The sequence below is a fragment of the Salmo salar genome, chromosome ssa20 (genome assembly GCF_905237065.1).
Source record: "Salmo salar chromosome ssa20, Ssal_v3.1, whole genome shotgun sequence".
Classification (NCBI taxonomy): Eukaryota; Metazoa; Chordata; class Actinopteri; order Salmoniformes; family Salmonidae; genus Salmo; species Salmo salar.
Window position 1 is genome coordinate 90619895 of NC_059461.1, and position 20525 is coordinate 90640419.

The 20525-nt window shown below is 44.6% G+C and overlaps 1 protein-coding gene across 2 annotated transcripts in view; it reads left to right on the top strand.

The window, feature by feature from the left end:
• The first annotated feature begins 3230 nt into the window (after positions 1 to 3230).
• Positions 3231 to 20525, top strand: part of cadm2b (cell adhesion molecule 2b) — a 447462-nt gene continuing 430167 nt past the window's right edge. For both annotated transcript variants that reach the window (XM_045704111.1, XM_045704112.1), the window contains exon 1: positions 3231 to 3652. In XM_045704111.1, the coding sequence (XP_045560067.1) occupies positions 3592 to 3652 (61 nt within the window). In that variant the 5' untranslated portion in view covers positions 3231 to 3591. The remainder of the gene's footprint in view (positions 3653 to 20525) is intronic.

The window sequence follows — 20525 nt, forward strand, 5'->3', positions numbered from 1 at the left end:
GCTGGTCATCTATGAACATTTGAACATCTTGGCCATTTTCTGTTATAATCTCCACCCGGCACAGCCAGAAGAAGAGTTTTTCCTAGCCACCGTGCTTCTACACCTGCATTGCTTGCTGTTTGTGGGTTTTAGGCTGGGTTTCTGTACAGCACTTTGTGACATCAGCTGATGTAAGAAGGGCTTTATAAATACATTTGATTTGATTTGAAAGTGGGACCGACGGAAGCGGAAATTGAAACACTCACTTCTGGTGCCGTAAGCTGGTACATTTAATTGGAATTGCATTGGATATTTTACACACTTAATCACATAGCCACAATGTAAAAACAAATTCTGGGTTGAAAAGCTAGTAGATGTACAGTTGAAGTCGGAAGTTTACGTACACTTTAGCCAAATACATTTAAACTCAGTTTTTCACAGTCCCTGACATTTAATCCTAGTAAAAAATTCCCTGTCTTAGGTCAGTTAGGATCACCACTTTATTTTAAGAATGTGAAATGTCGGAATAATAGTAGACAGAATGATTTATTTCAGCTTTTATTTCTTTCATCACATTCCTAGTGGGTCAGAAGTTTACATACACTCAATTAGTATTTGGTAGCATTGCCTTTAAATTGTTTAACTTGGGTCAAACATTTCGGGTAGCCTTCCACAAGCTTCCCACAATAAGTTGGGTGAATTTTGGCCCCTTTCCTCCGGACAGAGCTGGTGTAACTGAGTCAGGTTTGTAGGCCTCCTTGCTCGCACACACTTTTTCAGTTCTGGCCACATATTGTCTATAGGATTGAGGTCAGGGCTTTGTGATGGCCACTCCAATACCTTGACTTTGTTGTCCTTAAGCCATTTTGCCAAAACTTTGGAAGTATGCTTGGGATCATTGTTCATTTGGAAGACCCATTTGTGACCGAGCTTTAACTTCCTGACTGATGTGTTGAGATGTTGCTTCAAAATATCCACATAATTTTCCTGCCTCATGATGCCATCTATTTTGTGAAGTGCACCAGTCCCTCCTGCAGCAAAGCACCCCCACAACATGATGCTGCCACTCCCGTGCTTCACGGTTGGGATGGTGTTCTTCGGCTTGTAAGCCTCCCCCTTTTCCTCCAAACATAACAATGGTCATTATGGCCAAACAGTTCTATTTTTGTTTCATCAGACCAGAGGACATTTCTCCAAAAAGTATGATATTTGTCCCCATGTGCAGTTGCAAACCGTAGTCTGGCTTTTTTATGGCGGTTTTGGAGCAGTGGCTTCTTCCTTGCTAAGCGGCCTTTCGGGTTATGTCGATATAGGACTCGTTTTACTGTGGATATAGATACTTTTGTACCTGTTTCCTCCAGCATCTTCACATGGTCCTTTGCTGTTGTTCTGGGATTGATTTGCACTTTTCGCACCAAAGAACGTTCATCTCTAGGAGACAGAACGCGTCTCCTTCCTGAGCGGTATGACAGCTGAGGTCTTGGATGGTTTCTTTTGATTTTCCCACGATGTCAAGCAAAGAGGCACTGAGTTTGAAGGTAGGCCTTGAAATACATCCACAGGTATTCCTCCAATTGACTCAAATTATGTCAATTAGTCTATCAGAAGCTTCTAAAGCCATGACATAATTTTCTGTAATTTTCCAAGCTGTTTAAAGGCACAGTCAACTTAGTGTATGTAAACTTCTGACCCATTGGAATTGTGATACAGTGAATTATAAGTGAAATAACCCGTCTGTAAACAATTGATTAAAAATTACTTGTGTCATGCACAAAGTAGATGTCCTAACCGACTTGCCAAAACTATAGTTTGTTAACAAGAAATTTGTGGAGTGGTTGAAAAATGAGTTTTAATGACTCCAACCTAAGTGTATGTAAACTTCTGACTTAAACTGTACTTAATAAAAATGAATATTTTCAATGATTTGTTAATAAAACATTTAAGAATAAATCCAACATAATATATTGCTCAAAATGTGTCTTCTATCATGATTCCCAAAGCCAGAGAAAAATGATTTATTGAACTCATTGGAAGTCTGATTCTAAACTCCTTGCACTTCCTATCTTGACGTGTCTCTGTTTTTAGAGGATTATGGGTCATATAAATATATATTATTTTCTATCATTATTTTACACAATGTTGTATGCATGTTTGAAGGAAGAAAAGTACACTTCTTTATTAGTATTAAGTAGCTTGTTATGTCATGAGTTGTAATGATCAACGGATATCAAAGCCATCAGACAAAATTACGTTCAATGAAGAGACGACCTATTCACCACATTTCAAACTTTTAATGGTAGAGGCAAATACAGTATCCTCCCATACTTGTTGTAAAACCTCTAGTCATTTCTGGTGGTTGGAACACTGTGCTCAACAATGCCTGCCAAAAAAATGGTTAAACTGGCAAATGATCAGATACATAAACCGATGTTAGACATTAGAATACTCCAGAAGGAGTGATCTAATTCTTCACTAGACAGGAGGTGAAACACCATCATAGTGTTTAGAAGCTATAGAGAGAGAGAGAGAGAGAGAGAGAGAGAGAGAGAGAGAGAGAGAGAGAGAGAGAGAGAGAAAACGACACCAACAGAGAAGGAATCTAATTCTGTACTAAACAGAACACGAAACACCATCATAGTGTTTTCAACCTTTTCTAGTAGGTCTCCCAGTCCATGGCAAGGTGTTACACAACACCTGATTAACTGGTGTTCCAACACAACACTATGTCAGGATGATGTGTTTCAATACTCCAGGCAAAGTTAAGCTTCCGTCTCCTTTGCGTTGGTGTATGCTCAGTTGCAACTCGTTTTATTTTTTATTTTTTACAAAGCACTTAATTTGAACAGTGTACTAACTAAACCTGCCAGGGACTCTAGCCTATACTACTAACAGAACACAATACTGTATAATATTACATTTTATAGCCTCTAACAGTCCTAACACATTACAAACAAGTTAACGACGAGATGTTTGGTCGCTGTCCTTTCAGCACCACCTCGTGCTGAACCAGCGAGGCACTGTACATTCTATTAAGTGAACCGAATAACAGTGTAATATTACAACATGTGTAGAGTCTAAAACAGGCATATACCACACGTTAGAAACAACCCCGGGGTAAGGATTGTGAGAATTTGACCGTGATGCCGGAGCTCCCTAGAGTAATGTCTAGGTGTTTGCTATTGGTGAAGCGTCTTTATCAGTTAGAGAGGCGTGGGCGGGACTCTGCGCACTCGCTCGTTCTGCATCTCGACAGAAAGGCAATAAGCTGCACTTTCTCTGCGCAAGGAGAGAAGCATCTCTCGTTCGCTCGCTCTCTCTCTCTCTCTCTCTCTACAGTCCCGGTGGTACGGTGTATGTAAAGGCACACTCTAACTAACGGCAATAGGCTACCGCTACAGCCCGATGGTCTGCCCAAGTACAGAACGGACTTGACTTACTTTGCCTTGAGAAGGAAAACTGAGTTCCGTTCCTACGTAGACTAAGGAGCCTATGAGATTGTTCTCAGTGTTCAGACTGCAAGCGCACCTGGATAAACCCGAGAGCTTCCTCCAGTCGAAAACAGAAGACAACGTGAGGCCAGCATAGTTTGCTGCTGAAGGAAGCGTTAAGAATATGATTCTCCAACGGCACTTGGTGTTCCTCCTGTATAGCTTCTGTGGAATCGCCTCGAAAGGTAGGCTGGCAAAACGCTGGAAACATAAATCTGTTTTAGTAGCCTAGGTTATTCTATAGCTCTGTAGCCTACATGTAAACCCGGGCGTGGTGAAGATAATTCATAAGGTATAAGAGTAATAGTCTCCCTCACGTCTTACTCAAGTGTGTCGAAGTCATCGTGAAGATATGTCATTTCTGTTTTGAGAATGGGTCAGTTTGTCGCTTGAGTGTTTTGGGACGTAGGATTGCGCTGTCGATGGTGAGGAAACATGGTGACGGTACAGCGCAGTAGTAAAGTTCTGCGGGGGAAAAAATGCGAATACCTCTATTCTTCATCACGGAATGATCTTCGTGATACAATGGTGGTGGTGGTGGTGGTGGTGGTGGCCATAAGTTACGATACACCAACTTGGATGTTATCCCGTGTCTTTTGCGTGCACAGCAAGGAACAGCTAGATTTGAACGTATAGCAATACAGTAGGCTTCTTAACAGGTTATGGGGTGCGTTAAGGTCAATGTAAAGACATTGGGTTGTAACCTATTTTGTGTACAGCAAATTCGCTTATATATATTTAATACACTCAATTAGCGTATAGTATTGTTATAACATACTGATATATTATTAATAGATTGAATTTGATACGAATGACAAATGAGAGACACTGTTAGACGTGATTTTCCTCTATGTCTGAAAAACATGAATTTATACTATCCAATGGTACAGTAGGCTCACAAGCTGGTGAACTAAATGTGAGATGTCCATTATATAGATGTATGTTTTGTGCTGCGGGCGGTGGGCCAGCAGGTTGGTTATATCTTGGGGTCGTGTTTGACTAGAATATAAGCGTTTTAAATCCTCTGATCTGAGGAGTTGTTTTTCAAAAGGTGAAATGCAGGTGTAGGTTATCGGTAATAGTTTTAAAACCATGCTTGTATATTATAGCCTATCGTATCTGAACATATATATATATTTTTATTTCAGCCACATTTTGAGATGCGTTAATTGGTAGGCTAAATTAAATGATTAAATGTCGTTGTTCATATTTATAAATGTAATATTCTTTAATTAGCTATTCATTTTTTTTTTTTGGAGGGGGGGGCATTTCTGTCCACATTTATAATGTAGCCTGCTCACTGTAACTTCAGATAGGAGAGAAACAATGGATGGGTGAAGTAGCGGGCAGTATCGCATTTTCATCACATAAATTCCCCAACACTCCACGCAGCCCGCCTGTCCCGCTAACGGGCTTCTGCTCGCGCAGCCACCGCCCTGTGCTGTGCCACTGCGCGTGGGGTGACGCCGATGGAATGAACAAGTCCTCTTTTTTTCCCCCCGAGGCTCTCTGATGTCGTTTAGTGTATAGGCTATAGTCTAAGCCCCGCAGTGTATAGGGTACACGCCCAGCAGGCTACTATGAGTCACCCTGTGACTGTCATTACAGAAATATATGATGTGCGCTACTGTTTTTTTTTATTTTTAAAAAGGGGATTTTTAAGGGGTTGGTATCCCATCAACTTGTTGTATACCTATCTAAATTAAGGAAATAACTCCTACACAGTAACTCATCCTTGACAGCCTGACTTCAATGTCTTTATTATATTATTTTCTATTCTGTTCTGTTCTATTATTTTCTATTCTATTCTATTATGCTCTATTCAATTCTATTCTGTTCTGTTCTATTCTATTCTGCTCTATTCTATTCTATGCTATTCTACTCTATTATGCTCTATTTCTTTCTATTCTATTCTATTCTATTCTATTCTGTTCTGTTCTATTATTTTCTATTCTATTCTATTATGCTATATTCTATTCGGTTCTATTCTATTCTATTGTATTCTGTTCTGTTCTATTCTGTTCTGTTCTATTCTATTATTTTCTATTCTATTCTATTATGCTCTATTCTGTTCTGTTATATTCTATTCTGTTCCATTCTGTTCTATTGTAATACATTATATTCTGTTCGATTCTATTCTGTTCTATTCTATTCTATTATTTTATGTTCTATTATTTTCCATTCTATTTTATGTTTGCTATGCTATTCTATTGTATATTTCCTATGCTATTCTATGCTGTATATCCTATGCTATTCTATTCTGTATTTCCTATACTATTCTATATTTCCTATGCTATTTTATTCTGTATTTCCTATGCTGTTCTATATTTCCTATGCTATTTTTTTCTATATTTCCTATGCTATTCTATATTTCCTACTCTATTCTGTATTTCCTATGCTGTTCTATATTTCCTATGCTATTTTATTCTATATTTCCTATGCTATTCTATATTTCCTATGCTATTCTGTATTTCCTATGCTATTCTATATTTCCTATGCTATTCTATTCTATACTTCCTATGCTATTCTATTCTTGTTACTGTCGTCTGAAGAACTGGACCAAGGTGCAGAGTGGTAGGCGTACATTTTACTTTTAATAAAAATGACACCGGAAAAAACAACAAAATACAAAAACGAACGTAAAGCTACATGCAGTGCAGTAAGCAACTACACACAAACAAGATCCTACAATCACAGATGGGAAAAAGGGCTGCCTAAGTATGATCCCCAATCAGAGACAACGATAAACAGCTGCCTCTGATTGGGAACCATACTAGGCCAACAAAGGAATAGAAACCTTGATATGCCCACCCAAGTCACACCCTGACCTAACAAAATAGAGAATAAAAAAGTCTCTAAAGGTCAGGGTGTGACAGTACCCCCCCCCCCCAAGGGTGCGGACTCCAGCCGCAAACCTGAACCTATAGGGGAGGGTCCGGGTGGGCATCTCCTCTCGGTGGAGGCTCCGGTGCGGGACGCAGACCCCGCTCCGCTTGAGGCTCCCCTCACTTCCGTGGAACCAGACCGTGGATCGTTGCCGGAGGGATCTGACCGTAGATCGTCGCCGGGGACTCCGGACCGTGGATCGTCGCCAGAGGCTCTGAACTGGGAACCCCAGCTGGAGGCTCTGAACTGCCGACCGTCGCTGGAGGTTCTGGACTGCAGACCGTCGCTGGAGGTTCTGGACTGCAGACCGTCGCTGGAGGCTCTGGACTGCCGACCGTCGCTGGAGGTTCTGGACTGCCGACCGTCGCTGGAGGCTCTGGACTGCAGACCGTCGCTGGAGGTTCTGGACTGCAGACCGTCGCTGGAGGCTCTGGACTGCAGACCGTCGCTGGAGGCTCTGGACTGCAGACCATCGCTGAAAGCTCTGGACTGCAGACCGTCGCTGGAAGCTTCAGGCCATGGGTCATCACTGGAGGCTTCGTGCCATGGATCGTCACTGGAGGCTTTGGGCCATGGATCATCACTGGAGGCTTCGGGCCATGGTTCACCACTGGAGGCTTCGGGCCATGGATCACCACTGGAGGCTTCGGGCCATGGATCACCACTGGAGGCTTCGGGCCATGGCTCACCACTGGAGGCTTCGTGCCATGGATCATCACTGCAGGCTTCGTGCCATGGATCATCACTGGAGGCTTTGGGCCAGGGACCGTCGCTGGAGGCCGAGTGCGTGGAACTGGCACAGGATGCACCGGGCTGGAGAGACGCACTGGAGGCCGGGTGCGTGGAGCTGGCACTATGTGTCCTGGCTGGATACCCACTTTAGCTCGGTAAGTGTGGAGAGCTGGCACAGGATGCACTGGGCTGTGAAGGCGCACTGGGGATACCATGCGTAGAGCTGGTGCAGGATATCCTGGGCCGAGGAGACGCACTAGAGACCCGGACCGCTGAGCCAGAACAATCCGTCCTGGACAGATGCTCACCTCAGCACGGCAACACCTGAAAGCAGGCACAGAACGCACCGGGCTAAGGGTGCGCACTGGAAGCATGGTGCGCAGAACCGGAAGACATGGTATCTGAACCGTGACCAACTCCTCATCGTAATTACAGGGAGTTGGTTCTTGTTCCCACCTTTGCTCCGCTCGCCCCCCCCTAACCCCCCCGAGGCTGCCTCTTGGGCTTCCGTCGTCTCCCTGATCCCTGTTTTCCTCAGTGTTCCTCTGTCGCTGCCTCCGTCTGCTCCCATGGAAGGCGATCCTTTCCGGCCTGGATCTCTTCTCACATCCAGGATCCCTTACCGTCCAGGATATCCTTCCATGTCCAGGATGTCGACTCCTCCTGGCCACGCTGCTTGGTCCTTTGGTGGTGGCATCTTCTGTTAACGATCACTGTCTTCAAACTCCCTGTCATAAATGAGCCAAGGCGCAGCGTGCATGTAATTCCACATCTTTAATGGAAGTGAAACCTTTCACAAAAACCAGGTAAAGAGAAATCAACCGTGACGCAACTGTGGCGCACACAAACACTCACAGAAAATAATAATTACCCACCCACACAGGTGGGAAAACAGACTGCCTAAGTATGATCCCCAATCAGAGACAACGATAAACAGCTGCCTCTGATTGGGAACCTTACTAGGCCAACAAAGGAATAGAAACCTAGATATGCCCACCCAAGTCACACCCTGACCTAACAAAATAGAGAATAAAAAAGGCTCTAAGGTCAGGGCGTGACAATTCTATGTTTGCTATGCTATTCTATTCTATATTTCCTATTCTATTCTATATTTTCTATGCTATTCTATTCTATACTTCCTATGCTATTATATTCTATACTTCCTATGCTATTCTATTCTATATTTCCTATGCTATTCTATATTTCGAGATTGATGTCGAGAATGACGTCGAGTCTGATGTCGAGGATGATGTCGAGGCTGATGTGCCCTATTCTTTATCTAGTGCACTACCAGAGCCCATTTGGCAGTGCAGACACTGACTGTCATTGGTAGAAAATACCTCAGCAGTGTGTTGACCAGTAGAAAGGTCAGTCTGGATCTCTACATTACTAAACTTAGTTCCATTACTAAACTTAGTTCTAAACAGACCGGCTGTATTGGTCCATCCATACCATCTCCCTATCTGCCAACATGCCTCTCCAGTACATTCTGAGCACCTTGTCCGTGTTCCACATTTGTATTTGAAGTTATTATGGATCCCCCAGCAGCTACACTTCCTGGTGTCCAGCAACATAAGACAGTTACATACAGTTTAAAACATTTCATGACGTTTACATTTCATGACACCTTACCCAACACATTCAGTGTGCTCGCTCAGGCCACCACTCCACAACCACATATTTCAAATACAACATCCATGTGTACGTGTGTCTGTGCCTGTGTGTGTCTCTTCACAGTCCCTGCTGTTCCATAAACTGTATTTTTTGTCTGTTTTAAAAAAAAATCTGATTCAACTGCGTTGTGGAATAGATTTCTATGTAGTCATGGCTCTATATAGTACTCTGCACCACCCATATTCTGTTCTGGATTAAGGGATTGTTAAGAGACCTTTGTTGGCATGTCTTGTGGGGTATGGATGGGTGTCTAAAATATGTGCCAGTAGTTTAAACAGACAGCTCGGGACATTCAGCATGTCAACACCTCTTACAAAAACAGGAAGTGATGAAGTCAATCTCTCCTCCACTTTGAGCCATGAGAGATTGACATGCATATTATTAATGTTAGCTCTCTGTGTACATCTAAGGGCCAGCTGTGCCTTCCCTGTTCTGAGCCAATTGTAATTTTCCGAGGTCCCTCTTTGTGGCACCTGACCACATGACTGAACAGTAGTCCAGGTGCGACAGAACTAGAGTCTGTAGGACCTGCCTTGTTGATAGTGTTGTTAAGAAGGTAGAAACTAGGGCCTGTAGGACCTGCCTTGTTGATAGTGTTGTTAAGAAGGTAGAAACTAGGGTCTGTAGGACCTGCCTTGTTGATAGTGTTGTTAAGAAGGTAGAGCAGTGCTTTATTACAGACAGACTTCTCCCCATCTTAGCTACTACTGCATCAATATGTTTTGACCATGACAGTTTACAATCCAGGGTTAGTTGAAGCAGTTTAGTCACCTCCTATGGGCCCTGTTTAAAAGTAGGGCACTATATAAGGAAAGGGTGCCATATAGGCTGTAGTCATTGAGTGTCAAAACCTTCATTGCAAACAGAGTTATGTCTATACTGTATCAGACAGCCAGGTCACTTCCCCTCATTCTCCTCTCCTAATATGACTCTGTCCAACATTTAGACAGACAGACTCTGATTTTGAAATCCTCTGTATATTACATTATTCCAGTCAGTGTGTGGGTTTCTTCGCTGAAAACCTTGAGATAAATACAAATTGGGCCCAGGGGAAAGTGAACCCCAAAACGTCACAGTGCTTTAAGGTGAGGCTGGAGGGAGACGAGGGGAATACATGGTTGTGTCTCTTGTGGGCTGCGGAGACAGCGACTGAACTAAGCCTCGCTGGTATACTGTTGCTGATAGAGAGAAGCTGAAGGAAGGCAGACAGGGAGGTTTGGTAGACAGGACCACACAACACCCCCAAACACACAACCCCCCCAGACACACAACCCCCACCCCTCAGACCTCCCTCCAGCCTCCTCCACAACAACAATATCTGTCCATCTACCTCCAGCCTCCTCCACAACAACAATATCTGTCCATCTACCTCCAGCCTCCACCACAACAACAATATCTGTCCATCTACCTCCAGCCTCCACCACAACAACAATATCTGTCCATCTACCTCCAGCCTCCACCACAACAACAATATCTGTCCATCTACCTCCAGCCTCCTCCACAACAACATCTGTCCATCTACCTCCAGCCTCCTCCACAACAACAATATCTGTCCATCTACCTCCAGCCTCCTCCACAACAACAATATCTGTCCATCTACCTCCAGCCTCCTCCACAACAACATACATTTGGTATACAATAGACAATATCATCATCAACATCACACCAGCCTCTTCTGACAGTATACATTGATGGTGTTTTACTCTCTGCCTCACCTTACTAGCTATCAGGTGGACGAGGCGGTCCTGTCTTACTGTCGGCCTCACATCATTAGCTATCAGGTGGACGAGACGGTCCTGTCTTACTGTCTGCCTCACCTTACTAGCTATCAGGTGGACGAGGCGGTCCTGTCTTACTGTCTGCCTCACCTTACTAGCTATCAGGTGGACGAGACGGTCCTGTCTTACTGTCTGCCTCACCTTACCAGCTATCAGGTGGACGAGGCGGTCCTGTCTTACTGTCTGCCTCACCTTACTAGCTATCAGGTGGACGAGGCGGTCCTGTCTTACTGTCTGCCTCACCTCACTAGCTATCAGGTGGACGAGGCGGTCCTGTCTTACTGTCTGCCTCACCTTACTAGCTATCAGGTGGACGAGGCGGTCCTGTCTTACTGTCTGCCTCACCTTACTAGCTATCAGGTGGACGAGGCGGTCCTGTCTTACTGTCGGCCTCACCTTACTAGCTATCAGGTGGACGAGACGGTCCTGTCTTACTGTCTGCCTCACCTTACTAGCTATCAGGTGGACGAGGCGGTCCTGTCTTACTGTCGGCCTCACCTCATTAGCTATCAGGTGGACGAGACGGTCCTGTCTTACTGTCTGCCTCACCTTACTAGCTATTAGGTGGACGAGGCGGTCCTGTCTTACTGTCTGCCTCACCTTACTAGCTATCAGGTGGACGAGACGGTCCTGTCTTACTGTCTGCCTCACCTTACCAGCTATCAGGTGGACGAGGCGGTCCTGTCTTACTGTCTGCCTCACCTCACTAGCTATCAGGTGGACGAGGCGGTCCTGTCTTACTGTCGGCCTCACCTTACTAGCTATCAGGTGGATGAGACGGTCCTGTCTTACTGTCTGCCTCACCTTACTAGCTATCAGGTGGACGAGGCGGTCCTGTCTTACTGTCGGCCTCACCTCATTAGCTATCAGGTGGACGAGGCGGTCATGTCTAGCTACAGTTGAAGCCGGAGGTTTAAATACACTTAGGTTGGAGTCATTAAAACTAGTTTTTCAACCACCACAAATTTCTTGTGAACAAACTATAGTTCTGGCAAGTCGGTTTTCCAACAATTGTTTACAGACAGATTATTTCACTGTATCACAATTTCAGAAGTTTACATACACTAAGTTGACTGTGCCTTTAAACTGTTTGGAAAATTCCAGAAAATTATGTCATGGCTTTAGAAGCTTCTGATAGGATAATTGACATCATTTGAGTCAATTGGAAGTGTACCTGTGGATGTATTTCAAGGCCTACCTTTAAACTCAGTGCCTCTTTGCTTGACATCATGGGAAAATCAAAAGAAAGACCTCAGAAAAAAATTGTAGACCTCCACAAGTCTGGTTCGTCCTTGGGAGCAATTTCCAAATGCCTGAAGGTACCACGTTCATCTGTACAAACAATAGTACGCAAGTATAAACACCATGGGACCACGCAGCTGTCATACCGCTCAGGAAGGAGACGCGTTCTGTCTCCTAGAGATGAATGTACTTGGGTGTGAAAAGTGCAAAATAATCCCAGAACAACAGCAAAGGACCTTGTGAAGATGCTGGAGGGAACAGGTACAAAGTATCTATATCCACAGTAAAATGAGTCCTATATCGACATAACCTGAAAGGCCGTTCAGAAAGGAAAAAGCCACTGCTCCAAAACCACCATTAAAAAAAGCCAGAATACGGTTTGCAACTGCACATGGGGACAAAGATCGTACTTTTTGGAGAAATGGTCCTCTGGTCTGATGAAACAAAAAGAGAACTGTTTGGCCATAATGAGAATTGTTATGTTTGGAAGAAAAAGGGGGAGGCTTGCAAGCCAAAGAACACCATCCCAACCGTGAAGCACAGGGGTGGCAGCATCATGTTGTGGGGGTACTTTGCTACAGGAGGGACTGGTGCACTTCACAAAATAGATGGCATCATGAGGGAGGGGAAATGATGTGGATGTTTTGAAGCAACATCTCAAGACATCAGTCAGGAAGTTAAAGCTTGGTCACAAATGGGTCTTCCAAATGGACATTGACCCCAAGCATACTTCCAAAGTTGTGACAAAATGGCTTAAGGACAACAAAGTCAAGGTACTGGAGTGGCCATCACAAAGCCCTGACCCCAATCCTATAGACAATGTGTGGGCAGAACTGAAAAAGTGTTTGTGAGCAAGGAGGCCTACAAACCTGACTCAGTTACACCAGCTCTGTCAGAAGGAATGGGCCAAAATTCACCCAACTTATTGTGGGAAGCTTGTGGTAGGCTACCCGCAACGTTTGACCCAAGTTAAACAATTTAAAGGCAATGCTACCAAATACTAATTGAGTGTATGTAAACTTCTGACCCACTAGGAATGTGATGAAAGAAATAAAAGCTAAAATAAATAATTCTCTCTACTATTATTCTGACGTTTCACATTCTTAAAATAAAGTGGTGATCCTAACTGACCTAAGACAGGGAATTTTTACTGGGATTAAATGTCAGGAATTGTGAAAAACTTAGTTTAAATGTATTTTGCTAAGGTGTATGTAAACTTCCGACTTCAGCTGTATGTACAGTATAAGTCCTTGTACAACGACAACCATCAACAACAGGTGTAACATTTGACTCATGTAAGATTCAAAATGGATCATGGTTTGCAGGCTATCAGTGTGCTAGGTTGTATTTTGTTGATAGAACCTGAAGCCTCGACTTACCAGTGAAGACGATAATGTCTTCGCCAATAGCAGCATTCTGGCACACACACACACACACACACACACACACACACACACACACACACACACACACACACACACACACACACACACACACACACACACACACACACACACACACACACACACACACACACACACACACACACACACACACACACACAGAAAAACACAAAGTGTGCATATCAATAACCCTATCTGTCTGTCTGTCTGTCTGTCTGTCTGTCTGTCTGTCTGTCTGTCTGTCTGTCTGTCTAACATAACATCTATGTTGAGGAGTGCTCATCCTGGATGTTAGTCTACATGGAGACAGCACTCCTCATCCTGGATGTTAGTCTACATGTAGACATCACTCCTAATCCTGGATGTTAGTCTACATGGAGACAGCACTCCTCATCCTGGATGTTAGTCTACATGGAGACAGCACTCCTCATCCTGGATGTTAGTCTACATGTAGACATCACTCCTCATCCTGGATGTTAGTCTACATGTAGACATCACTCCTCATCCTGGATGTTAGTCTACATGGAGACAGCACTCCTCATCCTGGATGTTAGTCTACATGGAGACAGCACTCCTGGATGTTAGTCTACATGGAGACAGCACTCCTCATCCTGGATGTTAGTCTACATGGAGACAGCACTCCTGGATGTTAGTCTACATGGAGACATCACTCCTCATCCTGGATGTTAGTCTACATGTAGACATCACTCCTAATCCTGGATGTTAGTCTACATGGAGACAGCACTCCTCATCCTGGATGTTAGTCTACATGGAGACAGCACTCCTGGATGTTAGTCTACATGGAGACATCACTCCTCATCCTGGATGTTAGTCTACATGGAGACAGCACTCCTCATCCTGGATGTTAGTCTATATGGAGACAGCACTCCTGGATGTTAGTCTACATGGACACAGCACTCCTCATCCTGGATGTTAGTCTACATGGAGACAGCACTCCTGGATGTTAGTCTACATGGAGACATCACTCCTCATCCTGGATGTTAGTCTACATGGAGACAGCACTCCTCATCCTGGATGTTAGTCTACATGGAGACAGCACTCCTGGATGTTAGTCTACATGGACACAGCACTCCTCATCCTGGATGTTAGTCTACATGGAGACAGCACTCCTCATCCTGGATGTTAGTCTACATGGAGACAGCACTCCTCATCCTGGATGTTAGTCTACATGGAGACAGCACTCCTGGATGTTAGTCTACATGGACACAGCACTCCTCATCCAGTTCATTCTTACATGTTTTATGTTTTAGCCGCTTTTGAAAGCAGAAGTCCAATTGAAAACATTATTGGCATTTTGAATTAGATGTCCATAAGGAAGGGCGAGCTAGGACTGATGCTTTCGTTAGCTAAACTAGGAAGTCTGTTTGTTTTGTTACCAAGGAAACTACGGTAGCTATCTAGTAAACGTGCTACCTACTTCAGTGGATGTTGAACACATTTCTACCTGCAAATGAACACATTTTTAGCGACCAATGTGTTAAATTATAGCCATGGTATAAAAGGGATAATCAACCAGGGGCTCTATGAGTTCTCTGGAAAATAATACAAATCCGTGGAAGGTTAGTTCCACAACACACCTTCCATGTTGTTCATTATTTTACATAGAACGCATAGAGCCCCTCGTTGATTATCCCTTACAAGGCCAATACCTGAACAAGGCCAATACTTGAACAAGGCCAATACTTGAACAAGGCCAATACCTGAACAAGGCCAATACTTGATTTGATTTGAACAAGGCCAATACCTGAACAAGGCCAATACTTGATTTGATTTGAACAAGGCCAATACTTGAACAAGGCCAGTACTTGATTTGATTTGAACAAGGCCAGTACTTGAACAAGGCCAATACTTGAACAAGGCCAATACTTGATTTGATTTGAACAAGGCCAATACTTGAACAAGGCCAATACTTGAACAAGGCCAATACTTGATTTGATTTGAACAAGGACAATACTTGAACAAGGCAAATATTTGAATGAGGCCAGTACTTGATTTGATTTGATTTGATTTGAACAAGGCCAATACTTGATTTGATTTGAACAAGGCCAGTACTTGATTTGATTTGAACAAGGCCAGTACTTGATTTGATTTGAACAAGGCCAATACTTGATTTGATTTGAACAAGGGAACAAGAGATGCCCTATATGAGCCCCCTGTATTTTACTGTGATATTATTGACTCTCTTCATTGAGAATCTGCTATGTTGTCTGATGATCCGTAATCTTCTCATGACAAGGAGACAGTTACTGTTTACTGTTATCATTGATAACCATTGTGGGTTAACGGTGTCTGGATGCGGTCTCCAAATGACAAGCTATGCCCTACTGTATATATATGGCACTATTTTTGACCAGAGCAAAAATTGGCCCCTGGTCAAAAGTAGTACACTTCATAGGGAATAGGGTCCATTTGGGACACACAGATGTTGGCACCCTAGAGGGTCTTTTGAAGCTGTCATCAATCATTTTGCGGAGAAGTTCAATTAAAAAGGTACATTGTATTCCTGACTGGTTTTGATGGTGCTGTGTATTCCTGACTGGCTTTTGATGGTGCTGTGTGTCCTGACTGGTTTTGATGGTGCTGTGTGTCCTGACTGGTTTTGATGGTGCTGTGTGTCCTGACTGGTTTTGATGGTGCTGTGTATTCCTGACTGGCTTTTGATGGTGCTGTGTGTCCTGACTGGTTTTGATGGTGCTGTGTATTCCTGACTGGCTTTTGATGGTGCTGTGTGTCCTGACTGGTTTTGATGGTGCTGTGTGTCCTGACTGGTTTTGATGGTGCTGTGTGTCCTGACTGGTTTTGATGGTGCTGTGTGTCCTGACTGGTTTTGATGGTGCTGTGTATTCCTGACTGGCTTTTGATGGTGCTGTGTGTCCTGACTGGTTTTGATGGTGCTGTGTATTCCTGACTGGCTTTTGATGGTGCTGTGTGTCCTGACTGGTTTTGATGGTGCTGTGTGTCCTGACTGGTTTTGATGGTGCTGTGTGTCCTGACTGGTTTTGATGGTGCTGTGTATTCCTGACTGGCTTTTGATGGTGCTGTGTGTCCTGACTGGTTTTGATGGTGCTGTGTATTCCTGACTGGCTTTTGATGGTGCTGTGTGTCCTGACTGGTTTTGATGGTGCTGTGTATCCTGACTGGTTTAGATGGTGCTGTGTATCCTGACTGGTTTTGATGGTGCTGTGTGTCCTGACTGGTTTTGATGGTGCTGTGTGTCCTGACTGGTTTTGATGGTGCTGTGTGTCCTGACTGGTTTTGATGGTGCTGTGTGTCCTGACCGGTTTTGATGGTGCTGTGTGTCCTGACTGGTTTTGATGGTGCTGTGTGTCCTGACTGGTTTTGATGGTGCTGTGTGTCCTGACTGGTTTTGATGGTGCTGTGTGTCCTGACTGGTTTTGATGGTGCTGTGTGTCCTGACTGGTTTTGATGGTGCTGTGTGTCCTGACTGGTTTTGATGGTGCTGTGTGTCCTGACTGGTTTTGATGGTGCTGTGTGTCCTGACTGGTTTTGATGGTGCTGTGTGTCCTGACTGGTTTTGATGGTGCTGTGTATTCCTGACTGGTTTTGATGGTGCTGTGTGTCCTGACTGGTTTTGATGGTGCTGTGTATTCCTGACTGGTTTTGATGGTGCTGTGTGTCCTGACTGGTTTTGATGGTGCTGTGTATTCCTGACTGGTTTTGATGGTGCTGTGTGTCCTGACTGGTTTTGATGGTGCTGTGTATCCTGACTGGTTTAGATGGTGCTGTGTATCCTGACTGGTTTTGATGGTGCTGTGTGTCCTGACTGGTTTTGATGGTGCTGTGTGTCCTGACTGGTTTTGATGGTTCTGTGTGTCCTGACTGGTTTTGATGGTGCTGTGTGTCCTGACTGGTTTTGATGGTGCTGTGTGTCCTGACTGGTTTTGATGGTGCTGTGTATCCTGACTGGTTTAGATGGTGCTGTGTATCCTGACTGGTTTTGATGGTGCTGTGTGTCCTGACTGGTTTTGATGGTGCTGTGTGTCCTGACTGGTTTTGATGGTGCTGTGTGTCCTGACTGGTTTAGATGGTGCTGTGTATCCTGACTGGTTTAGATGGTGCTGTGTATCCTGACTGGTTTTGATGGTTCTGTGTGTCCTGACTGGTTTTTGATGGTGCTGTGTGTCCTGACTGGTTTTGATGGTGCTGTGTATTCCTGACTGGCTTTTGATGGTGCTGTGTGTCCTGACTGGTTTTGATGGTTCTGTGTGTCCTGACTGGTTTTGATGGTGCTGTGTGTCCTGACTGGTTTTGATGGTGCTGTGTGTCCTGACTGGCTTTTGATGGTGCTGTGTGTCCTGACTGGTTTTGATGGTGCTGTGTATTCCTGACTGGCTTTTGATGGTGCTGTGTGTCCTGACTGGTTTTGATGGTGCTGTGTGTCCTGACTGGTTTTGATGGTGCTGTGTGTCCTGACTGGTTTTGATGGTGCTGTGTATTCCTGACTGGCTTTTGATGGTGCTGTGTGTCCTGACTGGTTTTGATGGTGCTGTGTATTCCTGACTGGCTTTTGATGGTGCTGTGTGTCCTGACTGGTTTTGATGGTGCTGTGTGTCCTGACTGGTTTTGATGGTGCTGTGTATCCTGACTGGTTTTGATGGTGCTGTGTGTCCTGACTGGTTTTGATGGTGCTGTGTGTCCTGACTGGTTTTGATGGTGCTGTGTGTCCTGACTGGTTTTGATGGTGCTGTGTGTCCTGACCGGTTTTGATGGTGCTGTGTGTCCTGACTGGTTTTGATGGTGCTGTGTGTCCTGACTGGTTTTGATGGTGCTGTGTGTCCTGACTGGTTTTGATGGTGCTGTGTGTCCTGACTGGTTTTGATGGTGCTGTGTGTCCTGACTGGTTTTGATGGTGCTGTGTATCCTGACTGGTTTAGATGGTGCTGTGTATCCTGACTGGTTTTGATGGTTCTGTGTGTCCTGACTGGTTTTGATGGTGCTGTGTGTCCTGACTGGTTTTGATGGTGCTGTGTATTCCTGACTGGTTTTGATGGTGCTGTGTGTCCTGACTGGTTTTGATGGTGCTGTGTATTCCTGACTGGTTTTGATGGTGCTGTGTGTCCTGACTGGTTTTGATGGTGCTGTGTATCCTGACTGGTTTAGATGGTGCTGTGTATCCTGACTGGTTTTGATGGTGCTGTGTGTCCTGACTGGTTTTGATGGTGCTGTGTGTCCTGACTGGTTTTGATGGTTCTGTGTGTCCTGACTGGTTTTGATGGTGCTGTGTGTCCTGACTGGTTTTGATGGTGCTGTGTGTCCTGACTGGTTTTGATGGTGCTGTGTATCCTGACTGGTTTAGATGGTGCTGTGTATCCTGACTGGTTTTGATGGTGCTGTGTGTCCTGACTGGTTTTGATGGTGCTGTGTGTCCTGACTGGTTTTGATGGTGCTGTGTGTCCTGACTGGTTTAGATGGTGCTGTGTATCCTGACTGGTTTAGATGGTGCTGTGTATCCTGACTGGTTTTGATGGTTCTGTGTGTCCTGACTGCTTTTGATGGTGCTGTGTATTCCTGACTGGTTTTGATGGTGCTGTGTGTCCTGACTGGTTTTGATGGTGCTGTGTATTCCTGACTGGTTTTGATGGTGCTGTGTGTCCTGACTGGTTTAGATGGTGCTGTGTGTCCTGACTGGTTTTTGATGGTGCTGTGTGTCCTGACTGGTTTTTGATGGTGCTGTTTGTCCTGACTGGTTTTTGATGGTGCTGTGTGTCCTGACTGGTTTTTGATGGTGTCTATGGGGTGTTGTGTGTAGTTGGGTGATACAACAAATATATTAAAATCAATTTTAAGTTCAGGCTGTAATACAACAAAATGTGGAATAAGTCAAGGGGTATGAATACTTTCGGAAGGCACTGTAGCAAATAGTGTGTCATTCGCGACACAAGTCTGTCATTGTAACTACTGTTGCTGTTCAGATCTCATTGCCCAGTGAGAGAAATTAGTACAAAGAGGTTTTCATTCATTCCTTTGGGAACTTGGGGGATGGAGCATTTGGGACCTTGGGGGATGGAGCATTTGGGACCTTGGGGGATGGAGCATTTGGGACCTTGGGGGATGGAGCATTTGGGACCTTGGGGGATGGAGCATTTGGGACCTTGGGGGTTGAAGCATTTGGGACCTTGGGGGATGGAGCATTTGGGACCTTGGGGGATGGAGCATTTGGGACTTTGGGAGATGGAGCATTTGGGACAGTGGCATAGGAGCATTTGGGACCGTGGCAGATGGAGCCTTTGGGACCGTGGCAGATGGAGCATTTGGGACCTTGGGAGATGGAGCCTTTGGGACCTTGGGAGATGGAGCATTTGGGACCTTGGGAGATGGAGCCTTTGGGACCTTGGGAGATGGAGCATTTGGGACCTTGGGAGATGAGGCATTTGGGACCTTGGGAGATGGAGCATTTGGGACCTTGGGAGATGGAGCATTTGGGAGCTTGGCAAATGTTTGTTCATGATACATCTTGTAGTTGAATATACAGTATAACAAATATAACTGGCTAGATTATGATAACTGGTCTGATGAAATATTTTATGACAAAGGACATTAATACAGTGAGAACACCTTGCCTGCATCCCAAATGGCACCCTTTCCCCTATATAGTGCACTACTTTAGACCAGAGCCCTATTCCCTATATAGTGCACTACTTTAGACCAGAGCCCTATTCCCTATATAGTGCACTACTTTAGACCAGAGCCCTATTCCCTATATAGTGCACTACTTTTGACCAGAGCCCTATTCCCTATATAGTGCACTACTTTAGACCAGAGCCCTATTCCCTATATAGTGCACTACTTTAGACCAGAGCCCTATTCCCTATATAGTGCACTACTTTAGACCAGAGCCCTATTCCCTATATAGTGCACTACTTTAGACCAGAGCCCTATTCCCTATATAGTGCACTACTTTAGACCAGAGCCCTATTCCCTATACAGTGCACTACTTTAGACCACAGCCCTATTCCCTATATAGTGCACTACTTTTGACCAGAGCACTATTCCCTATATAGTGCACTACTTTTGACCAGAGCACTATTCCCTATATAGTGCACTACTTTTGACCAGAGCCCTATTCCCTATATAGTGCACTACTTTAGACCAGAGCCCTATTCCCTATATAGTGCACTACTTTTGACCAGAGCCCTATTCCCTATATAGTACACTACTTTTGACCAGAGCCCTATTCCCTATATAGTGCACTACTTTTGACCAGAGCCCTATTCCCTATATAGTGCACTACTTTTGACCAGAGCCCCTGCACTATGTAATGAATGGGATGCCATTTGGTACGTGCCCCTACTGTATGTGAT